Source organism: Mycteria americana, chromosome 2 (genome assembly GCF_035582795.1).
Source record: "Mycteria americana isolate JAX WOST 10 ecotype Jacksonville Zoo and Gardens chromosome 2, USCA_MyAme_1.0, whole genome shotgun sequence".
NCBI lineage: Eukaryota > Metazoa > Chordata > Aves > Ciconiiformes > Ciconiidae > Mycteria > Mycteria americana.
Window position 1 is genome coordinate 150,900,976 of NC_134366.1, and position 23,551 is coordinate 150,924,526.

Consider the following 23,551-nt stretch of genomic DNA (forward strand, 5'->3'; position numbering starts at 1 on the left):
CACACAAAGGTGTGGTACGCTGCCTTGACATTAACAGTGATTCATGCAACATGGAAACTATTTGGATTAAATATATTCCCCCCCCCCCCCCCCCCTTATAAGAGAAAACAGAGAGACCTGAAACTGAATTGGTTTGATGGACAAAAAAGGATAATCTAAAACTTGTCCAGCCAAAACTGTTTTTTCCAAGTATTTCAAAGCTCTTTCTATGCTATACACATTACTTAGCTATTACACAATGATCTCAAAGAGGTATATTAGTACAGACAAGTGGTTACTAAGGTAACAAGATGTTACTTTAAACCAGCAGCACTGCCCCAGCTCATCAGCTTCACTCATTTCTTTCCTTTGTTGTCCTTAAACTATGCACAAATTACAGACCTGCTATATAACTGAATATATACACTAAAGCTATGCTTCAATCTCTCTATTCGAGCTAATGAGAAAAAAAAAAAGCGGGGGGGGTTTAGATGATGCAAGCATTTAAACTCTTTGGAGTGAAGTAGTTTCATTCTTTATACTAAGAATCTGAAAGTTCACTTCAAAACTTATTTTTCAGTGTCTTCTCACTAGAAACTATCTTCTAATTAAAAAACATATTGCGCACTGAAACTGTTTGACATGATATAATAAGGCAGCAGGGATGCTTTAAACTTTCAGGAGAGAAAACATGGTTAAGTTTTATTGACTGAATCTTGGCTAAAATTTTCCAGAGGCGAACTCATGTTTGGAAATAATAGTTGACTGCTAATTGCAAAAACTGTCAAGGTTACCCAAGGTCTAGCTCCTCCAAAATGCTAACACTCCTAATAAACAAATTAAGTATGTCACTATTTTTGAGAGCTTGAGCTTGTAAGACCTATGTGTTCTCAACACCTTTTATGATTACAAACATCAGCTGTCAGCAGTAGCTTAAAAAGCCATAGGAAATAAGGCCATTGGAAACATTTACAGGACGAGGTCACCTATAACAATCCTCTGCTCCAAGCGGGATCAACTCCACCAAAACTATTCGTGACGTGTTTATCTAACCAGGTCTTCAACACTCACAATAATGGCAACTTCTCCAACCTTCTGAGGCAATCTGCTGTGGCACATTGTTATCCTATTAGACTTTCTTCTTACTAACTTCAAATAAATTGCTGCAATTCAAGCCCGAGTTCTTGTCTTATCTTCAGAGGACATTCCAGTGATAAGTAAAAAATCTTTAATTCTGTTTTTCACATGTAAGAATGCAAAAAGGTTTTTAGCCTAGAAGGGTGTCTTCTGTGCTCTTTTAGGATACAAAATTCATCTAAGTCTTTGTCAGATGGCACAATTCACCTTCCAAAACTGCAAAAGTACAGCACTGGCACCTTGACATGAATGAGTCAGTGATCAGAGTAACAGCTTTAAAATAATCTACAATTTAAGATAAACAGAAAGGATTGATTCTGTTTACAGCCTAAACAATTTAGTTACGTATAAAACCAAACTACTAGGCTTGATTTTCAATTATTTACTTCTATACTAATAGGGAAAGAAGGGACATATTCAAAGATAAAGGATCCTATATTCAATAACAGTTGGAGAAACACCCTGCTCAGTATTCCCCCACTCTCTGCAAGAAAAATAATTCTCCGTTTGTGGTCAGAATATACAAACAGGATTTAGTTAAATCAGTCAGTATTTGACTTACAGTTTAAAAAAAAAAATTGTCATAGGTTGGTCCATGCTCTTTGCCTAATGGAAAAAAAAAAAAGAAAAAAAACCACACCAAACCCAAAACACCAACCAATAATACATTTTTAGTTTACATGTCAGGCTGGCACAACCTCCCCACTGTCTGCCTGAACAGCTGCATGATAAGCCTAAAAAACCACGACCATGACCTGCAAACCATCCACAGTGGACTCCTAATATGAATCTCTCTCCCACTGAATTACCCCCACACTTTTCATTTTTTTAAATAACCACTCAACACACAAGAAGCTTCTGTACCAGATGCCTACTATAAGATGTACAGGTAACCTTCACTGCTGAGGTTCACACTGTCCTCACAAAATGAGCTGGATAAAGCATATTATATTCATTATATTCAATTTCCACTCTCTCGTCTCTTAGCAGTCTCTGAACTGCATGCAGATTGCTGACACAAATAATACTTTCGTTAGCTATATGACATTGTAAATAATATTCTGTTTCTCTCATATGCATACAGACCATGCAAACCCAGAAACCTAAGTTTTGTATTTGCTTAGTTAAGAAAACATTCTTCCTGTCAGCATCTGGAAACGCTTCGTGATATTCAAGCAACTAATTAAAAACAAAGCAAAATGAATATATGTTAATATTCAATTTAAAATTTTCAAATTACTTAGAAGAGAATCTCAAATGGTTGAAAATAGATGAAACGCATTCATTCCCATTAATTAGAAAGAAGACTGTACCAAACAAACTCATCTGCTGCTTCAATAAAATCAGAGTAAACCCAGCCAAGGTTTTGGACAAAGAAGTATTTCCAATGAAGCTAACTCAGCCTAGCTTTATTACTGAAGTTTTAATTAAATTCTACACAGACTTCAGTCATTTTATGGTATGTACTTTTTTACCAAATCAATTGTCACATTATATGTTTATTAATGTTAACTAAAGTGCTCAGTATCTCAATACTATTATTTGACAGTGATTATATTCTAATGTATTTGTCCTGGTTGAAACCCAGAGAAACATTCTGCCTAGGGTAACAGATGGCTTTTAAAAATTTTGTTGCTATTCCAGAATCTCTAAGTCACCCAAAATGCATCTACTTAAACATGATACTGCAGTTACTGCAAAACATGATCTACGTGTTCACTGTTCAATATTTAACAATCTGGACACCATTCCTGTTTGGAAATAATTCTAGTAAGACAGAAATCATTACCCTAGCATTGCTATAATAAATAGATTTGCCTTTTTACATTCTATCATCTCATAACGAAAAGTAAATGAGTCATTTAAAATGAAGTAACATACTCAATCAGTGCAAATGAAGTTTAGCAACTCATTCCGAGTAATGTTAATTCACAGGTTATCATCAATTAGATATCACTTCACTGTTGTTCATGTAAATCCTTTGTTAACATTGTGTCCCACACTAACACACATTACTACAGGCTAGAAGGATTTACAAAGCAATTTTATATCTTAATGAGATGTAAAATGTCATGATACAGAAAAAAATGTAAGCGGCGGGTTATTTAACAACGCGTACACATAGCACGTCAATCTAGCAAGCTAAGATTTACCTGTTTTTCCCCACATGATAAAAATTTCAAGCACTTCTTGCTTATTAAAAGTTCGCCTTTTTCAGTAAAACTATCTTCTGTAATGCCCATAAAAACATGATAAATGCTATACAAAATATCACAAAATCTTCAACTGTGAAAGACAAAAAGAAATTAGAGCAAGGTGCTTCAACAACACCTTGCAGTTATACTGCTCATTTAATACACAGCCCTCTCCAGCATGTACATATCTCATGGAAAACATTCCCCATGGAAAGAACAAAGCTATTATAATAGCAACATGGTCATACAAATACATAATATCTATGAAAAAACAATTGTTCTTAAAAGAACTGGTCACTTAAATGGTTGAAACAAACACATCATTTGCTCTAATTTGGCACTCTGCTCCAAACTGCTGACTTGTGAGCTAACACTGAAAGTTGGCCCATTCAACAGTTAAGCCTCATTATGAAAAGCTGCTTATACCATGCATCAACATTTCTATGAATATCATACCCATACACCATATAGTTTCACCACATCTTTACTTACTCAAAGACATTACGCCACTTTTCCTCACAATGAGTAGTAACTTGTTGATTAGACCTACTGGCATCAAGGTTTGCTGCGAATAAAACATCACTTAACCCCAAGTAAAACTGACAGAATTAGGGTTAAATATACTGCTTTAATTTTGCCATCTGCTGCATGTCCCTTAAAAATAATGTAAATGTGTAAAAGAATTGCCTATAGTCTGATAGTATTCATTGAAAATGAAAATCCACTATGATCTTTGAGTGTGAAATTTGTATTAAAAGTTTAATATTAAAGCTGAAGTGAGAATAAACACTAGTTTAGTTTTTGTAAGATTTATATCCAGTCAGAGCTTCAACACTTCCATTTCAAAGGCTGAAGTGGAAAAAAACCAAACCAAAACATTTACAAGTATTTCCCCAGAAATAAATTTCTCTAAGTTTCACTGATATGAAAGACCCATACTTTTGGTTTTCAGAATTTATCATGAGACAACAAAAATAGACAACAAAATAATTGAAAACAAAGATCAAAAAAAGCAACCCTGTACAAACGCCTAGTCACAGGAAAGACAACATTCAAAAATGTTTGGGGTTGGTTTTGTTTTTTTTTTAAAAAAGCAATAAGAAACATAGTATAAAAACCCCAAACAGCTCTTATGCATAGAAAACAGCACCTTAGTCCTGAAGCATACATAACAGGATAAATTTGGAGTAATGTAATATTCAAGGTGACTATACAGTACCAGAATTCAGTCTAGTTAAAGTTATTTGCAAGATACCTCATTCAATACAATGCAAAACTGCAGTGACAATTTTTTCTCATCATTACCTCAATAGCCAGCACAGATGGATCACAGAATTGAAGGCCCACAGGACCAACAGAGATGGAACTCAAATTCCCATATGGCATTAGTGAAAAAGAAATAAGATCAGCTTTTGAATTTCAAACCAGATGTACTTCAACAGTGAAAAACAAAGCATAAATATGTACTTACAGAAGAAAAAACGCTGCTAAAATTACTTTTTTAAAATCTCAGATTGATGACCAAAGCATCTTATTTTCTTGGAAGTAGTCTTCTATTTTCATGGCAAGGAGTTTTTAAAACATTTACATCAGGGCAGAAAACTATGCCCACACAAAAACTTTCAAACCAGACTTAGTGCTAAGTTGATTTTGCATTATTTTATACATTCATTTATCCACCTTATGAAAACTTTCCTGTATCATTTATTTACATTATCTAAAAACAGCAGCAAGTGTGTAAGACTAACTGCTATACCAGCACTACATGTATATTTAAACAAATTAAATAACTATGTATTTTTTTATCAAACAGCAAAATATACCAGGAATAGGATAAAATATCACTGCGACCTAAAAGCAAATGCACCATTTGGCCACAAGAATTAGCTTCCAGTTCTGCAGGTCTCACCTTATACACAGAAATAAGCAAACTGATTAGTTGCAGGGATATATAAGGATTGTTTCTTCCTCCTGTTCCCTTCTCCCTCCCACCTCAATGGCACTTTTGCTTCTCTAGCTTATGCTGTAACAGACACATACACTAATAAACTTGTATGTCTTTCCATTTGATACACTTGAGTATCTCTTCTTAGCATGGCACTGTCATTCTCCCCTGGCTTACAAGTAAATCACTTCTTGGCTGCCAGCACTGACATGCTATGTACGGCTTACAAGGGTATATGGGTAAATAAGAATAATGGTATCATTCAGCAAATGAGTTTGGTGACCTCCAACTTACAGGGCACCCCTCCTCCTCTACATAGAAAGTTGGAGTACTATTATTCTAGCATTAAGTTAGATTTTGATCGTTTATGTTTTAGTTCTATTGTATCAATCCCTTTTTTAAAATAAAATGATGACTGTCAGCATTTACTGTTAGGATCCTCTTCTAGACCCCATTAAGGCTAATTCCAAACAAAATAGAATGGAATTTAGTACAAAAAGTTTCCATTATTTTTCCCTTTCATCAATCATTTAAAGACTTCATGTCAGCAACTGAAACCATTCATGTTGATCTTACAAAGAGTAGACAATACATTATGCATGCTGCCCACTGATTTATCCTTTCAGAAAGTCTCTTGCAGGCCACTTACGAATACTGCCACTCACTGTCTAAAATATAAATAGAAGTGCTTCTAGAATATATAAATAAATAATAATTGCCTATGGTTCAAACCAGCAGGCTGTTAAAACCAATACCCTGTGTGACATCAGCTGGTACCAGATGCTTCAGAGAAATGTATTCTTGAGTGGACTACTCTGAAGCAGCACCTCCATTATTGAAGAGTCTTCCTAAACTCTTTCTTCAGTTGGCTTATATAGGGAAATATTTGGCTTTTGACATGCTTAAAACAACCCCCTCCCCCCCACTAACTACATACACTGCCCATGCAAATAGCTATTCACTTTTTTTTTTTTTAAATCCTATTTGGTCTTCAATCAGAATCATTTTGTAGCAACAAGCCTTACAACACTGCCTTTTTAGGAAGTCAAGGACAAACTTCACATCACGTAACTTCCATGAGATACTGGAACAGGTTGCCCAGACAAGTTGTGGATGCTCCATCATTGGAAGTGTTCAAGGTCAGGCTGGACAGGGCTTTGAGCAACTGGTGAAAGGTGTCCCTGCCCATGGCAGAGAAGTTGGACTAGATGACGTTTAAAGGTCCCTTCCAACCCAAACCATTCTATGATTCTATGATTCTGAAGTCTTTGACTTGCCAGTCTAAGACCACTAGCAAGGTTTGCCTACAACAGAGAGTAGTCAGTTTCTGAAGATCAGAACTCCTCAGGTTTGGTTCTAGGACAAATTCCTATTTCAAAAAGGCAACTTCATAGGTACAAGAAATGTCAACAAGTTCCACAGGATTATCCATGTGTGAATTATTCATGAATAAGCACTTACAGAATCAAGATCTTAGCGTTTACAGGCATTTTTGCTTGCATTTCTTAACAAGTAATGGAAAAGATAGGATGAATCTTAAATTGTTCCAAGGGCAATTTTATTGCCACCATAACAACCCCACTCAAATAACAGCCAGTTATTTTCCAGTGAATACTGCAAATAGTTATTTTGTTAGTCAATTATCAAGATGACTATTGCATTTTATGGTCAAAAAAAAAAAAAAAAGCCTAAAAAAACCCCCAGCAGCCACAGCTTGTACTGTGCTATTTAACTGGCTTTACTCCAGTAGCTTAAATGTAAGAGTCAGCTTTATGTAGAAATGCAGTAAGTGAAAACTGGGGAAAAAAATCCCACACCTACAGCTGTCACCTAAAATTAAACACAACACTTTTCTCCAAATCCCAAGTGTACTTTCAAAAAGGTGCCATGTGATCATATTTAGCTACTGCACTGCAGTTAAGTACATGTTTAATCTACAACAGATAAACTAAATGCTTTCATTCAAACATGTTAAAAAAATTAACAAAGGTGAAAACCAGGTATAATTATCTATGAGTCTCGAAACAGTAATTATTTATGTCACTGTAAGAGCAACCTATAACTTAGGAACATTTTCTTTTTACCACTGTTATAATTTGCAACATACACAAAAAGAAGTAAACTATACATATTTTGGAGGGGGGAGAACCCCACCCTGAAATAGACAGACTGGTGTTAGATAGAATAATTCTATGTAGAGAGATGTGCACTATTGGAACAGTACCAACAAGCTGGCTTGTGCAAAACAGTAGGTGGTCTTAACCATATTCAAGGAGAATGATTAAGCGGCTCCAATCCAGTTTAAAATGCTTATCATTTTACTGAGATATTCAGCAAACATGACAACAATATTCCATGCCTGTAGCAATTTTTTTTTTTAATAGAACTGGGTCAAATTTTAAAAGTTGTTATAACACAAGTTATAAAGAACCAAAAATACTTTAAGAATAAAAAAAGTAGTTACAAAGAAGTATATTCGTAATGTCACATACCACTCCTCATTAAAAAGGTCCTGCGTTAAGCAAATGTTCTTATTTCAACAACCAGGATGAGGCATTAAGATTAGATAATTGGATTATATTTTTGAAAGTTTACCTATTTTACTTGTATTAACATAGTTATCAAAAGGAATTAACTATTTTTGGCACATATAAAATAAGCAGCATGCAAGAAGGTAAACAATAAAAATATACTTACAAAATCAAAGTCTCCATCTTGAGGGACTTTCCAGTTATCAGGGAAAACGTTTTTGGATATGTGGTAAGGTTCATGCATGTTCTGATTACAATTTTCAGCACTTTTATTCTTGGAATCTTGTTTATCAAAGTAGTCCATGAAAGAAGGTCTTTGAACTTGCGGTGAAGTAGCATTTCCTTAGTTGAAAGAAAAAAGAAAAGAAGTTAAAAGTATTTAAAAATTAAAGATTTACTGCACTATAAAATAAACTAAATTTATTAATTTTCTGGGATATTACAGAAACTAATACAGTCATCGTATGTGGTGCAAGTCTCCATTTGTTCCCTGAGGATCTTTGGCATGAAAACTCATAGGCGAAGAATGATATTTTTGTAGCAAGATAAACCGTGGAGAAATGTTCAAGACATTTCAGAGTTGCACACACAAATAATATTAGAAGTTACTTCATGCAATATCTATTTGTTGTTATAGAGACTGAATAACACAAGGTGCTAAGCATCCCTTTGGGTGCTGAATGCCCCTAACTTCAAGGCCTGGTCCACAGACACTTGTAGGAAAGCAACAGAGTTCCATCAGTTTCACCAAAGGCGCAATTTAAAAATCATTTAGAAAAAGAACTTCCAAAAAGCAACTGCATGAACTGCGTCTAGACGCTGCTTAATTAAATTCATTGCTAATGAGGATTCTCAGCAAATTATGTGATCGCGCTCTACAGATGGCTGCAAAGCACCCTATCTCCATGGTGTGGAAACCCTGGGGGATTTTTGTCATCATCTACACAGCTGCAAAAGCTTTACGAAGCAGATCAAGATCAGCATGAACGCCCATTTTATTATCCTTTTCATGAAACTAAACTACAACCCTAAATGACTTAAATTTGTTTTCATTTGTCGGATTTCAAAGCAAATTCATTACTAAATAGAACAATAAATAAAACATAAGAAATGCTTTAGTAGTTCTACATAACTGTCACCTCAGAGACTATATTCTGCATAGCACTGACTCATGAAATGTGTACTTGCTTGCAGTGTAACACATTCTACATAGAGAAATATGAAATACATTTCCACAAGTAAAATATGAAGCAGGATGAGAGATATAAATAACCAAGCTGGGGGGGGGGGGGGGGGGGGGGGGGCAGGACACAAACTAAAACAAAACAAACAGAAAAAGAACAACCCACAGGTAGAGCTGTACTTTTTAATTATAAGCAAAATAAAATAATTGGGAATTTTTATTTGAACTACTTGTTTTAACAAGTGAAAAGGTAAACCACTGGAAATACCTTTTGAGCTTGTATTTAACATGATCACTAGGATTTGCTGATCTTTTTGTCTGGCTTTACATTTGTTTTTATTAACTCATTAAGTGGTTCCCCCCCCCCCTCCTCTTTCACCTCTTATTTCATCATCTCTTCCCATTCCCTCTGTCTAAAGAGTTTTTAATTAATTCTAATTTTGATGCATGATTAATAGTGGCCTATTTTTTCCATTAATGCTTATTTTTGTACTGCCATCTTTTATAGCATGTTGATTTACTTGTTCTTTTCTTTCTGCTTTTTCAACGTTATTCTGTTCTAGTAAGACTTTCTTCTGGCTTTTTTAATGTGGCGTTCTACTGTCTCGCTCTAGGCTTTACTGCACCTGACTCCAGTTGCTTCTCTTCAACTCCACGATGATTCCTTCATTCAGTCTGCCATGTTTCTATATACCTTCTCCTCCTCACATTTGTTTTAGCTGATTTTTCTCTCAGTTGTTGCCATGTTCTCTTCTAATATTCTTTTCTAATCCCAGATCATAGTTATGTCTACTCACCATCTTTTAATTAATGACAACCACGACCATAACAAAAACATTCAGTGAACTAAACTCCAGGCTGAATTTAACAGACCACATAACAGATACCTCTTCTCCAGAATCTCCAAAGTTTGCCCCCACTGAACTCAAGATCATTTGAATGAGGTTTCTGGATCTCTTGAGTCTGGGACTGCGGAAGGGATGAGAAGTAAACAGCAGGGATGCCAAATAACTACAGAAATAAGCACTAAAGGGCAAAAATGGAAGAAACTAAACTTTAGCAAAGCATAAATTTAGAAAACAGATCCAAAAGAAGGTAGTAGGATGAAGGAGGTGGAATTAAAACCAGAAATACAATGCATTTTCTTAGTACAAACTTTTTATTACTTGCCGATCGCTGCCCCAAACCCCTGAAACTATTTGTACCGAAAAGATAGGACACCACATTGCTGGCCTTTCACAACGAATTTTTTTCTTCTGCTGAGACGGTTGTACTCATGTTTCATCTTTGAGACATACTTATAAACAAGATTACCAGTGTCTCTGTTAGAAACTCTAAGTACCAAAATGTTGGTCCATTAGGGGTGAGATAGTCTCCCTTCTTTCAGGTAACAGAAAATACTAAAGATGTTCCAAGCACTGCTATTAAGTTTTAGGGCTATTTATAAATATCTTCCTTATATATTTAATAGAAGACTGCCTACAAGGTGTTTCAAGGTTTGTTTTTTTCCCAATGCAAAAAAATGAAGGATTTATTTAAAGATTTATTTTTAAGGCTTTATTTTATTTTTACAAATAATTAAATGAAAAAGGAGACTCTTTTTTTAGATCTCTAGCTGACCTAACACAAACAATTTTAGTTAATATTTAATGGAAAATGGGATAGGTTGACACCTACTAGTTTAAAGGCCCTGTGAAGGCTCCTACCTCTTTTGTATTGACTTTACAAAACACTCAGGCTCTTTATGCCAGAGTAAACTGATGTAGGTTGCACTTTTTTTGCAAAATGTAAGGTTATTAGAAGATCACTTTGGTCTGAAAGCACTTTTTCTAACTTTCATGAACAACAGAGTAACAGCATCTTGTCAACTGTCTTTCAAGAACCAAGAAATTTAAAAGTACAATACATAAAGATTCCTTTAAGGACAATTAATTCACTCAACTATCTAGTAACTTAGATAGTAAGTTACTATTATTTGCCACAAAAAATCTGCAGCACAAACAGTATCACTCTACGCTTGCACTGAAAATCTATTGTGCAATAGACTGTTCAATTCTAGGAGGATTTGGATTTTCCAGTTCTTATTTTTCTTTGCTCTTCAACAAGGATGATCATGTTTAAAAACGTTTGCCACAGTTTCAACATTTAAGACTGATACAGTCTCTTTTATCATCCCTATACTTGCCCACTGCAGGACTTAAAGACAGCTTTGGGAAGAAAGCCACAATAAAAACAGCAGTCTGAGAAATTGCTGGCAAGCCACAGAACACAGAGACCACCATGGACACTGAAAACATACATTCTACCTCAGCAATACCCCTGATCGGAATACAGCCAATGGGGATGTCCTCAAATAGTTACATAAGAGAATTTCTTCCAAAAAGTATGCTGGATAAAATTAATGAGGCAATGACATAACACCAACTCTATTACACTGTTTCAAAAACATATCATAACTAAAATATATAATTCTAAACACACATTTCAAAATAAGAAGGAATGCACATTCCATTCTAATGCATGTTTTGATCAAATTCAATTGATGTCATCTATAAAGAAAAATGCTTTTGTAGTGATGTATTTCTAACACAAAAGTATTCTATTAGAATTAAATTGATTTTAAATCCATTAAAAAGTTCCGTTGTTATTTGTTAAATTTTTATACTCTATGTTGGGCTGAGCCACGTATACATTCCCCCATGCTGGTCTGGCTAACTCAGGGCCAGAGTGTTGGCAAAAACCACTCTTGCCTTACTTTGTCAGGTGCAACGTATCTCTCCACAGCAGTCCCTGATCCTCAAAGAGGGCCGCATGGTCATAAAAGTCAAACCTCTGTCAACAACACTAGAGGCACAACCAAGCGCTGACCCACAGGATCCATCCACTCCTCCAAGGCTTTTCCCTTCACCGTCATGATCAAGAACATCCTCATAACCCTGGAGCTACTCTTGAGGTCACTCTCAAGGTCTCCTCTGGCAGTATTATTGGCACGTGCACACGTGGATGGGCAGCAGGAGACAATAGTCTAAGCACTGGACAAAGTCCTGGCAGTCTTTCAGTGTTGAGGGGCTGGGCCCTGGGCAAGAAATAACTTTTCCTAGATAGCAAGTAAGGTCAGCAGATAAGGGCATCCATCTCCTGCAGAAGGGAGTCTCCCACTACAATTTCCTGGGAGGGGGTGGGTGGTTGTGGTGGTGTTTTGTTTGTTTGTTTGTTTGGGGCTTTATGGTTTTTATACAATTTCCTATGGGAATCCTCTAAGTCTTTCTCTCACTCCATTACTACCAGGGCACTGGACCTCTTCTGCAGCTGCAAATCTACAGAGGAAAGCTTTCCTCCTTTTGCCAAAAGCCACAAGCTTCCACAGCCTTCCCCATCCTGGAGATCTCCATCTGCCACTCAGTTGAGGAACATTTCCACCAGCTGCCTTCTCCAGTGAAGTTAGGGGATCAGGTTCTCCTGTCCACGGTGCTTCTGTGAAGAACCTGTCAGTATCTTTATTCCCTCAAAATACATTGCTTTGTCACTATTAGAGTGAGCAGCTCTATTACAATCAACTTTTAGCCTTCTTTGGACTATCACCTCTACTACAAAGGCTACTACAGCTTATACAACAGCATATACTACTTAGGCTTTATTTCATACATTCCTACCACTACTTTCTCACCACACAAGGTGGCCTACAACACGGTGGCAGTAATTCTCCTGGGAAATGGGAGGCAGGAGCTTTGAATAGAATAAGGTTGAAGAGAGCCTGGAATTTTGACCTCAATCTCCAGGCAAACGCACTTAACAGCAAACTACCATATAGAAAGTTGCCACAGCCACCTCCTTCAGCCATATTTTAAGCAGAAATTGTGCTGCATTTTATGAGTGGGCGAGTTCTACTGCTAATACATGCCTATTAGACAACAACCTCAGAGAATGAGAGGTCAGCCTACTTAGTTTCTGAATCGCAAGGAAGCATCAGCAGAAACTAGCTCACCAGTTCCTTAGGCCAGAGCAGCTGAGAGTCTACCAAAGGATGTATCTAAGAAATGTTTGACTACAGAGAGCTGTGTAACAAAGTGGTTACCGAGTTTGCAGTTTTCACATCTCAGTGACTTATGCACCCAAGTCTTGATTCAAATTCAGGCCTCATTCAGTATTTTGCTTGTTTTATAGGTATAATATACCTATTTATCAGAAATAATTGCAACTGGCATTTAAATGGAAAATCCACATATTTTTCAACCAGCTGAAGCCTTCACAGACTTTTTGCAGGACTATGAACTCAAGTTTAAAGGCTTTTTAATGGGGAAAAGAGTTTCCTGTACAAAAGATTGCTTTGCTTCCTAAGAATGAGACTGGTAAAACTGCTTTAGTAACTTTGTTCTATTTTTCCACCTTCTGGAGAAGAAGAAAAAATACTCAATGACACTACTATTATAAACCCATTAGTTCATTCCAGCTGAGTTATACTTTATTTCTGCTTTCAGCAAAACAAAGAAAATCCATGTTAAGCTAGCATTTTGCAACAGCTCTTGAAGCAGAATTGCCAACATGATGTTTTTCTTTTTGGATTAAAAAAGAAAGAGAAAAAAATGGGCGAAAAACCCTCCCATTTGTAAAAGATACTACTACTAGTGGCATAAATGAACAACTTTATTACCAGTCACAGGAGAGGGCTCGAGGACTGGAACAGTCTTGGAAACACCTATCATCTCATTCTGTTATATACAGGAGTAAAGTACTAGTACACTTGCATATGGCATCAAGCAAACTGTCTTAATGGGGGCACAGTAAACATGTTTGAACAAAACTACATCCATGAAATATCAATGCCCGTGCTACAGCACCACTGAAACCAGCCCATAATTAAGCTTCCTTGCTGAATTCCTATAGGGCCTGGGTCATAGGTTGTTATAAAACAGCTTTTGCTTTTCAGTTGAAAAACCAGCTGTGGGACTTAGGCCTTTCTAAGACTTATGAAGCATCAATCCAGAGCTACCCAAGCATCCACCTCCTATTACAGAGGAGACTGACCTACAGTATGTCGCAATCTCTTACACTGGATGGACTGAAATCACTAAAAAGTAATAAGTAAATAAAATCTAGTCATGAATTCTCCTTTCAAAATGTAGGTTCTACAGCATGATGCATGTCCCACTGTAATCAAGGATCCCATAATACAGTAACACAAGAAAGTTCAATGAGTAAGTGCTGGAACCAAACCTGTTGCTTGCCAGCTGAATGATTAAACCATCACCTGCCATCAGGCTACCTCCAGTTTGCTGGCTTTCCTTCACTGGAGTTACAGGTCTCAGGACAGTCACCTATGAGGGAGGAGGGAGAGGAAGGAAGCCTGCTGTCCCAAAGTTTATATTCTTCTGTTTGATAAGAAGGAAGAAAATTTAAGAATTATACTGACTAAACCTAAAACATTTCATGTCTTATAGGGCAAAAAGTAATAAAACAAAAACCTGACCACTTTTCTACCTTCTATCTGTAAAATGCCACTTCATTAGTTCACTGTCCTACTCTTAATATATTCATTACCAACCATGAACTATCTAGAAGCTTCACTGAAGTCTGAAGCAAGTTAGAAACCCAGAATAAGTCCAAATGGCAAGAAGAGGCAACTTGTTTGCCAGCCCAAAGCAGATGGCAAATATAAATTTTTTTTTGGGGGGGGGGGGGTGTATGGGGGTGTGTTACTGAAAAGGAGAAAGGAGAACAATCAGAAGTACTCTTGGTGAACCAGAAAGCCCGAACACTAAGCCTTGCCGAAAAGCCACAAAGGGAATGCAGGGAAGCTGGTCTGAATTCCAGTCTCTGAATTGAGATATGAAAAAGCGTCTACATGAAAATAAGTACAATCCAAGCAGCTGAACAAAAGTAGTACTATCTTCCATCAATCCCACTCTTTCTTCCACTCCACGTTAAACCTCCTGAAGTTAGGCTCTATCCTCCCACCTCTCTGTATTCTGCATTTTCTTCCTTCCTTCTAGGAACACACTGCATAGTCTCTGCTCAGAGCATGCACAGGCATACTAAGCAAGAAGGCATAAATGTTGTTTACTGCTAGGCCATGTACTGTATGTTGGGGTAGGATGACAGGCCCCTTTTTGTTCCAAATCCCAATTTTATCTGGGCACAATTCCCTATTTGTGAAAAAAATATGGTTTTAGTTATTTTCTGTCATGGCTCCCAGAGGCCTCTAAGCCTGGACCCTTATAAATAAAAACTTATTATTGTTTCTTATTTTGTCCTTGAGCAGGGAAACAAAAGGCAGAAGGAAACAAAACGTGAAACTAAACACAAGAGCAATTAAAAAAAAAAGTTTGTCATAAATATTTTGTGTCTCTAGGAAGGAAATTAAATCCCTCTTCTCTAGTTAACTAAGTTTATTTCTCCAAGCTTCTTGCTTGCAATGTTCTATTATTCAGAAGTATCAAAGAGTACTTTTAAGCTACCTGTTCTGATTTATTATAATCAAATCACACAAACATCAAATATCTAGAAAGTGCCCACCTTGCCTATAAAGTACATTGGAAAAAGCAACCAATCTCCAAAATCTTGTGTCTTTGTCAAGCACAAAGAAGCACAAAATCTATGTCTGCCTCTCAGGGAGGGCAAGGATTTGTCTGTCCCTTCCTGGTGGCATTTATTAAAGGACACTTGCTATTGCTCCTGTTTCAGCCAATAGCACATGAATCACAGAACCAGAGGAGGACCAGTTACAGTGGACATGATTTATATTTATTTTCAGCTGAGAGATGTGGAGGGTCCATTCTTGAATTATTTCTAGTTTTTACATCAATGGGTGTCTAATGCAAAATACAAGAAAGTTCAGTGAGTAAGTGCTGGAATCAAACCTGTCGCTTGCCAGCTGAATGATTAAACCATCACCTGCCATCAGGCTACCTCCAGTTTTCTGACTTTCCTTCACTGGAGTTACACGTCTCAAGACAGTCAGCAATGGGGGGGGGAGCCGACACCTGCTGTCCCAAAGGTTATATATCCTTGTTTGACAAGAAGGAAGAATGGGTTTAAGAATTATACTGACTAAATGCCCAAATGTAGAAAGGTAATTCCCTTTCTAACTGCAGATTGTTACTGCAATCAACTGAAAATGGAAAATAACAGTACATTTTAAAAACAATGTCTCCAGCAACATAGCAGACAAATAGAACATGGATAAGAGATTGCAGTGCAAACCTAATGACACTTTTTTGATCTGTTTGGCATACTAACAGGTATTTCCTCTCAGCACACATAAAAACTACATGGATAGTTATTAAGCCTGAAGTGATTTGAAAGGCTGCACAAAACCCTTCTTCATAATACTTTTACCCTAAGCATTATTTTATTATCTTTTACTCCAAATTTGCTTGTAATATCTTTTTTTTTTTTATCACTCATCTTTTCCTTAACTTGTTGAAATTGATGAGTTTGAGATCACTTGTACTAACCCTCCATTAGCCTCACAGTTTGAGACACAAATATTCTGTTTCAGCATGAAAACAAATTAAAGCACATACTGAGTGTTTTCATGAGGTGAATCATTGTACTTAAACTAATCACTAATCAACAGGTATGTTTGCTATCTTATTGCTGAGAATGCTAGAAAAAAAAAAACCCACATCAACATAACAAACCACAACAACCAACAGATCAACAAAACCCCTCCTTCCTTCCAGTTTGCTGTGTATTAAACTGCAAAGAAAACACTCCTGCTTTGCACTTACAACTAATCTTGCACAAATTACATCAGGTGTATATATGCAAATACAAATGCAACTTTATGTTTGCTATAAAGCATTCAACAGAGTTATTTATTTAGCACTGATTTCCACTCTTGAGACATTAGCTTTATTTATTACCTCCTCCTCGCCCCCAAACAATTGCCTGGAGTTAAACATTACATTGTGCCTCCTGAAACCAAGAACCTACAGTTTGAGTTAGATTCATCTATTGATGCTGCCCATTCAAGCAAATAATTCTATTAAATTCAGTGGGCCCCATTCTGCAGTAGTCTTCAGCCACATAATGAGCACATCAATATGTAGGTATGCAAGTTAAATACTTAACAAATACCCATTTATGTATATTTCAGTGTAACTTATAATTTTATACTTTAAAACATTTGCAAATCTTTTTCTCTTTGTTACATACTCCCTCAACATGCTGCTGAAGTCAATTTGGACTTTTTACTTAGGTTTCAATGATCTTTTGATCACTGCCTTAAAACAAGCATTATTGAATTACATTCCAACATATGTTCAAATAATAACACTCAGTTATAAAATAAAAATCTGCTAATTGATCATGAGTTACAAAACAATTTTGCAGCAAGATGTGTACTGATTGCTGAACCCATGGAGAGTCCCGACAAGTTCCCAGGACCACTGACATTGAAGGAGCAGCTTCTCACATAATCACATTACTTCAGTTTAGCTCCAAGGAACTGGTCCAAATGTATGTGAGACAGGAGACAAAAAGCAAGAGGCAAGCAGTAGAAGGGAAAATTCAAGGGAGAATTCACAGAAGGCTAATTTTAGAGTCCTCCAGAGACACTTTGCAAAGCACCAAAACCAGGCTTCTGCTTTGAATCTCCCACTATAGCCTTCTTTTTCTCCACAAACTAGAGAGAACACTTAGAGACACAGATACCCCTCTCCTCCTGTTTTAACCACAGAACTCAATGCCTAAAAGCCACTGATGATACAACGTTCTCATGCAGTATGAGAAAACATATTACATTATTAAAAGAATAGAAAAGTAAATTAACGACATACTTTTCATGGTCCCATCTTCCTCTTCATCATCATCACTATTTATTACCATGGTCCCCAAGTCCGATTCTAACATAGTACTGTTGTGTTCAATCATTGTCTGAGCACCTTCACTCATTGTGCTTGTGGCCCTCATGGTACCAGCGCTCTCCGAACTGGTCTTCACCATGGTGTGAGAGTCCAGCTCATCTTCATCCTATGAAGAAACATTTGTCAGAATGCAGCAGATCATTTAAAAAAAAACAAAGTTAAGAAGCAATCATTTAGATGCTTATTCATTAGTTTTATATCTTCACATGACCTAGTTGTACTGCTAGACTTCCAGGCTTAAAACTTTAAAAAAAATTACAAAATAAAAAATGTTCCATGTAAAGGAAGAATAAAAACTTTCTTCTTCCACACAGATGTAAGCAGGATGGATATACTAGAAACGTGGCCCACACATCCACTTTGCATCAGCAGCCAGTTTTGAGCATCTCAGTGCTATTCATGACTCATTATACCTCCTTGGGTTCCAAAATCAGTACCACATTTTATGGAAAGCCATTTGGTTGTTTTGCAATGGACTATCACCAAGGATTTGTGCTGATCACTCTTAAGTAAATATCATGCCCAGCATCTTACATTACGCACAGCACCCAGATGACAGACAGCCGTTCAATCTGGGTATTAAACAATCCTCCAAAATAGTTTTGGAAGTCCACCTCAGAAACAGAAAATCAACTTGGCTTACTTCAAGCATGTAGTTCTCTTTAAAAACCTCTGTCACAAGAGTGAGCAAAGTAACTTGTTGATACTGTGTAGAAAAATATCTGTAGAGCACGTACCTACCCACTAAGTGGGTGGGGGAGCTAATATCATGAAGAGGTACGATAGCATTTTGAATCAGTAACAATAATGGGCCAGGAATGTGAAACAGAGAACTAATGACAATCTAGTTAATGAATTATAAAATTCATACGGAATACCAATATTTGAAAACATTAATGGAAAATCCCACTCCTTTCCAAAGTCTGATTTAGATTATACACACAACATCACAGCATTTCAGGAATAATGTGATGGACTATACACATTTTCTAAATGAGTAAAATCTATTAGCCGAGGGGAAAAAAACAAAAACCAAAAACACACCCACAACCAAAACACAAAAACCCAACCAACAACAAAAAAAACCCCAAACCAAAACCCACACCCACACACCACAAAACAGAAGGAAAAAAACCCACCGAAGCTCCAAAATCCTACAAGGTCTGGCACTTTCTATTTCTTACTGAACTCATTCCTTTACTTTCCTGTTATTCCCTGGCACAGCAGACAATTTGCCTCTAGTATAGACATAAGTGCACAAGCCAGCTACATTGCCCGAGTGCCTGTTTCTCTAATGGTTGGTCTAAGCAGATACTGAGAATTGTAGGTAGTAGCAATACCAATACACCAGCTCCTGAAAATTATTCTATTACGTCTCAACTAAGAGACAAGAAAATAGATCCAATTTTAATTCAGAGTCTGGCTAACAGCATAATGTACTGAAACCAGGATACAGATCTAAATCACACTTTTTCCAGATGAGAATTTGTGAAAATGTTGAAGTTCTTCATTTGCGTGCTTTCTGGGGTTTTTACTTGCATTCTAAAACACTATATTTAATACCCTACCCTTAAAAAAAATTATTATACTCCCAAAGATACAGATAGTTCACAGCTACAGCACTAAAGGACTGTGCCAGTAAATAAATGAGAATATTTTAGTACTGCTCCTCCTGGTGGCAACTTAAATTTTCTTTACCCCACCACCCCACCCCCTGCAACGTTCTTGCTAACTCCAGTGGTTTTTACAAGTTATATTTTTCCCTTTCTAACAAGGGTAGTTAGAAAGTAAAGTCCAAAAGTGTCTTTTTGCATTGCATTTTAAAAGTGCCAGAACAATTAAGGTGTTATTTCCAAGTGCTTCTTTCAGTACTGCAATACAATGCAAAACTGACTCACAACATACTGCTATTTCTCCTACTAAGCTCTACAAATGTGGCATCTCTAACATACAGGCAGACAAATCTCTGATCTTAAGGCACAGTTACATTTGATTTACAGATTTGCTTGACTAATACTAATATCCACTTGCACTGCATATGGTCCTAAACTTACTAAAACTGAAATCAGAAATGAAGCAAACATTTTCCTGAGGCTTAAAAGTTTTATTTTAGAAGTTAGTGAAAAAAAAAAAAAGCAATGGCTAACAATAAGAACAAGTATGAAATGGAGTCCTAAGTGACCATTTTCACATTTTCTGCTTCATTAAAAACATGGATATTTTAATTCTTCAATCAAATCAAGTATCTGGCATCAAAAGCCTTTATCTTACTCGTCTCTCAGCAAAGAGAACAGTTATCTTCTAGTACCTAGAAGACTTAGGATCACAAAAGCCCACCTCAGTACTAACAGAGTAGGTCTCTGAAAAAGGGAAGTACATGACAATTTTGATCAATAGTGTTTTCCTCGGATCAGGAATGATGTACTGAGAGAGAGCAATATAAAATCTTTTCAGGGCCTGTGCATGCCCCAAAATAATTAATTTTGTCGGTTAAACCAGATTGCTTCCAGAGCTATCATTCCAGTATTTCTCACAAATATGAGATTTAGCTAATATGGCAGTAGACTATACTGGATCTGAAAAAGTAACTTTATAAAAATATTCAGTGGATCCAAGTTATGTAAGTACGCATTTACATGAGAGATGAAAGTGATTCCTTCATACAAATTCTGATTTATGCTTTACAGTTTGTAAATATTGATGTAGAACTTCTGATCTGTTGTTTAAAAAGGTAAACTCACTGATTAAATAAAAACAAACACAATCTCAATTTTAACCAGGAAAAAAATATAAGGTAATAAAGCTGAAGTGTCATGTTCTCATATTGTTTATGAAAAACAGATCCAAGAATCAAACAATAAAATCAGCTAACTCTGAAATTAAACTGTCTCCCGTTCTCTCGTGTACGAGTAATAAGCACCAAACTTGTATTTGACAGGGGTTTCTGATACACCAGTAGACAGCACAGAAAGAGTGCACAAGCAAGAGCATTAATATCTCTTGAAATGCTACAGAAAATACAACAAACTACAGAAACTCTGAACAATATTACAGCGTAAAGTAAGTACAAGTAAAACATTGCCAATACCCCACAACCCTATGGGACTAACTGTTTGGATCTCCTTATTTACCAAAATAAGTTAGAAGATTAACAAAACCAACCCTTAAAGCATGAAAATGCAATCATAGACACTTGATTATCAGGACAGCCAATTCGAAAAGACTTCAGCAGGAACAACACGCAAGATATGCTGGTAACATAAAAGATCTCATCATGACACGAGAAGTTTTCTCAGAAAAGATGGCCTTGCACATCATGCCTGAGTCTACATCATGAGAGAAGCGAATGAGCCGAGGTTATAAAGATTAATGGATTTTTCTCTTGCATTTTTAACCTTCATAGGAAAAAAGGGATGAAGACTGATAAAGAAAAAACTAAACAAGACAAGCAAATATGGCAGCTTGCCTTTAAAATCTCTTTAACTATGGTTTGTGCATGTAAAAAGAACACTAGAGGGCACCAGAGACAGCTAACTAGGCTGCAAGACATTAAAGGAAGATTTACATGCTGGCAAAATTTAGTATCCTGTAAAATAATTTCATTTACTATTAACACCTCATCATCACCTTTGAAAAACGTGGCTGTAGTCACAGCTATCTTTTTGTAAAAGCACTGTAGCAGCTACATAAACACATAATATAGTTTGGTGAAGAACAAGGATTTTGTAAAAGTTCTAACGTGTACAAAGCCCAACTACAACCTGAGTATATGCTTAATGCTGAGCACACATTTAAGCTTAGACCCATCAGCAAAACAGGTAAAGACTTAACTTTCAGCACACACTCAAATCCCGTCAAATTCAATAGACATATGTCATGAAACAGCATTTAAGCTTGTTTTCTACCTCCTTCGAATTGATATACCTAGTAATAACAACTTGCTGCTCACAATTACCTCCCTGTGTTTACTCTTCCTATAATCGGTTTCTGGCTTTAAATTGCTGTGGATTTTAACAATATGCTCTTAAAAAGCTGTTTATGCCCCTTGGGTAGCTATATTTCACTCGACAAAGTCATCTTTACATATTTGTAACTTCAGGACACTTAAAGGACTGCAATCAAATTTAATTAGCACACATGTCAAGTGTTCTTCGGCTTAAAGGAAAAACGCTATGAAAACAAAGTTTTAACACTGTCACGCAAAGTTTTTTATATATATACATACATACACACAAACACACACACAGAGATACAAACACATGAAAGATGCATGGAAGTAAATATAAAAACCTTCAGAAAAATACAGCCTAGTGTGTCAGGTTTAAAATACAGAGTAACTCAAATGACTCACTAGTTCCTTTAAAATAACTATATAAATATTGTAAAAATATAAAGGACTAATTATAGCAATTATTTCTTAAGGTCTCAGAAGACAGACGCCAACTTCCCATAATTAATATATGATTAACCAAATAAACTTTTGTATGAATGAATAAATAAGCCCACATATAGGAATAATTGATTATTGATGGTTGGCTAAGTTGTTGATAGTTGTCAACCACTAAGTGTCTAAGAAAAACAAAAATGGAGTACTGAAGTAGTAATTCCTTGTTTGAATATTCTAAAATAATTAAGCATTCCTCACATAATAGAGACATTAAAATGTAAAAGAAAACATACAGGAAGAGCTGCTTGTTAGCTCATTCCTTTAAAGATCCACAGAAATAAATATTTAGACATGTTTCCTGCGAGCTGCCAGGCAACGAGTTACTTTACATTCCCATAATACAGCTGCCCAGCCTCAGCATCCAATTCACATCACACTTCAAAAAATGCATGAGAGAAGAGATTGGTCATGTTTAGTAATGCCTAAACTAACATTTAAACTTTGATATTGGGATTAACCTTCTGTAGAATACACCACTTGCAATTTTTGCTTAATTAAAAAAATCTGTACAATTACCTCAGCACCTATCAAAACATGTCAGTTTGTCAGAAGGCATTCTCATCACACGAGCAGCTCTCATAACAGGCATAAAATCAATTCAGAGCGCGCTATTTGTAATGATATTATATCTCTCTGGAAGGATATAGACATGAAGACTCTATTCAACCTGGCCATTTATTTACAGCTATATAATACGAAGCTATATAATTTGAACAGCAAAAAATACTTACATTACAATTGACAACTTCCCATACTATAAAGTGTTCACAGAAAGTGGTAAAAATGAAAAATAAGAATCAATTTTAGGGATGTGACTCTTCCTCACTTGAAGGAAAACAACCTGAATTGATCCTGAAAATTAAGCACATAATTGTGAACTCTTTGCTTCCGATTAATTCTCCAAAACCACCCACTCCTCTCCATTCTACTTTCAGTTATGTAAGTCACTTATAAATTGAGTGCCCATTACAATATGTATATGGCTTTAAGAGGGAATTAAAGCTATAAAAACTTATTCAAATGTAACTGTTAGGGTTAAATCTGGTTTCCTAACAAAAGGAATATCGTAGTTAGAACATTTTAGATCTTTCTTCTTGATGGGTCCCAAAACACGTACCAGTGAGTAATGAGCACAACTGCTCACGCTTTACATAGGAAATTCTTGGGGCTTTAGACAAATAAATTCAAGCCTTTGACAGGTTAACTGAAACCATTCTTTTTCAACAGTATATGGACTCAATTCACTGCCCATGAGAGACCTTTAACA

At 36.2% G+C, this 23,551-nt stretch overlaps 1 protein-coding gene across 4 annotated transcripts in view; it reads right to left on the reverse strand.

Moving 5' to 3' along the window:
* The window catches only part of STK3 (serine/threonine kinase 3), a 144,835-nt gene that overhangs the window by 41,173 nt on the left and 80,111 nt on the right, over positions 1 to 23,551 (reverse strand). For all 4 annotated transcript variants that reach the window (XM_075495022.1, XM_075495021.1, XM_075495020.1 and 1 more), the window contains exons 9-10: positions 17,751 to 17,943; positions 7,954 to 8,129 (exon numbers count right to left, since the gene is read on the reverse strand). In XM_075495022.1, the coding sequence (XP_075351137.1) occupies positions 7,954 to 8,129; positions 17,751 to 17,943 (369 nt within the window). The remainder of the gene's footprint in view (positions 1 to 7,953; positions 8,130 to 17,750; positions 17,944 to 23,551) is intronic.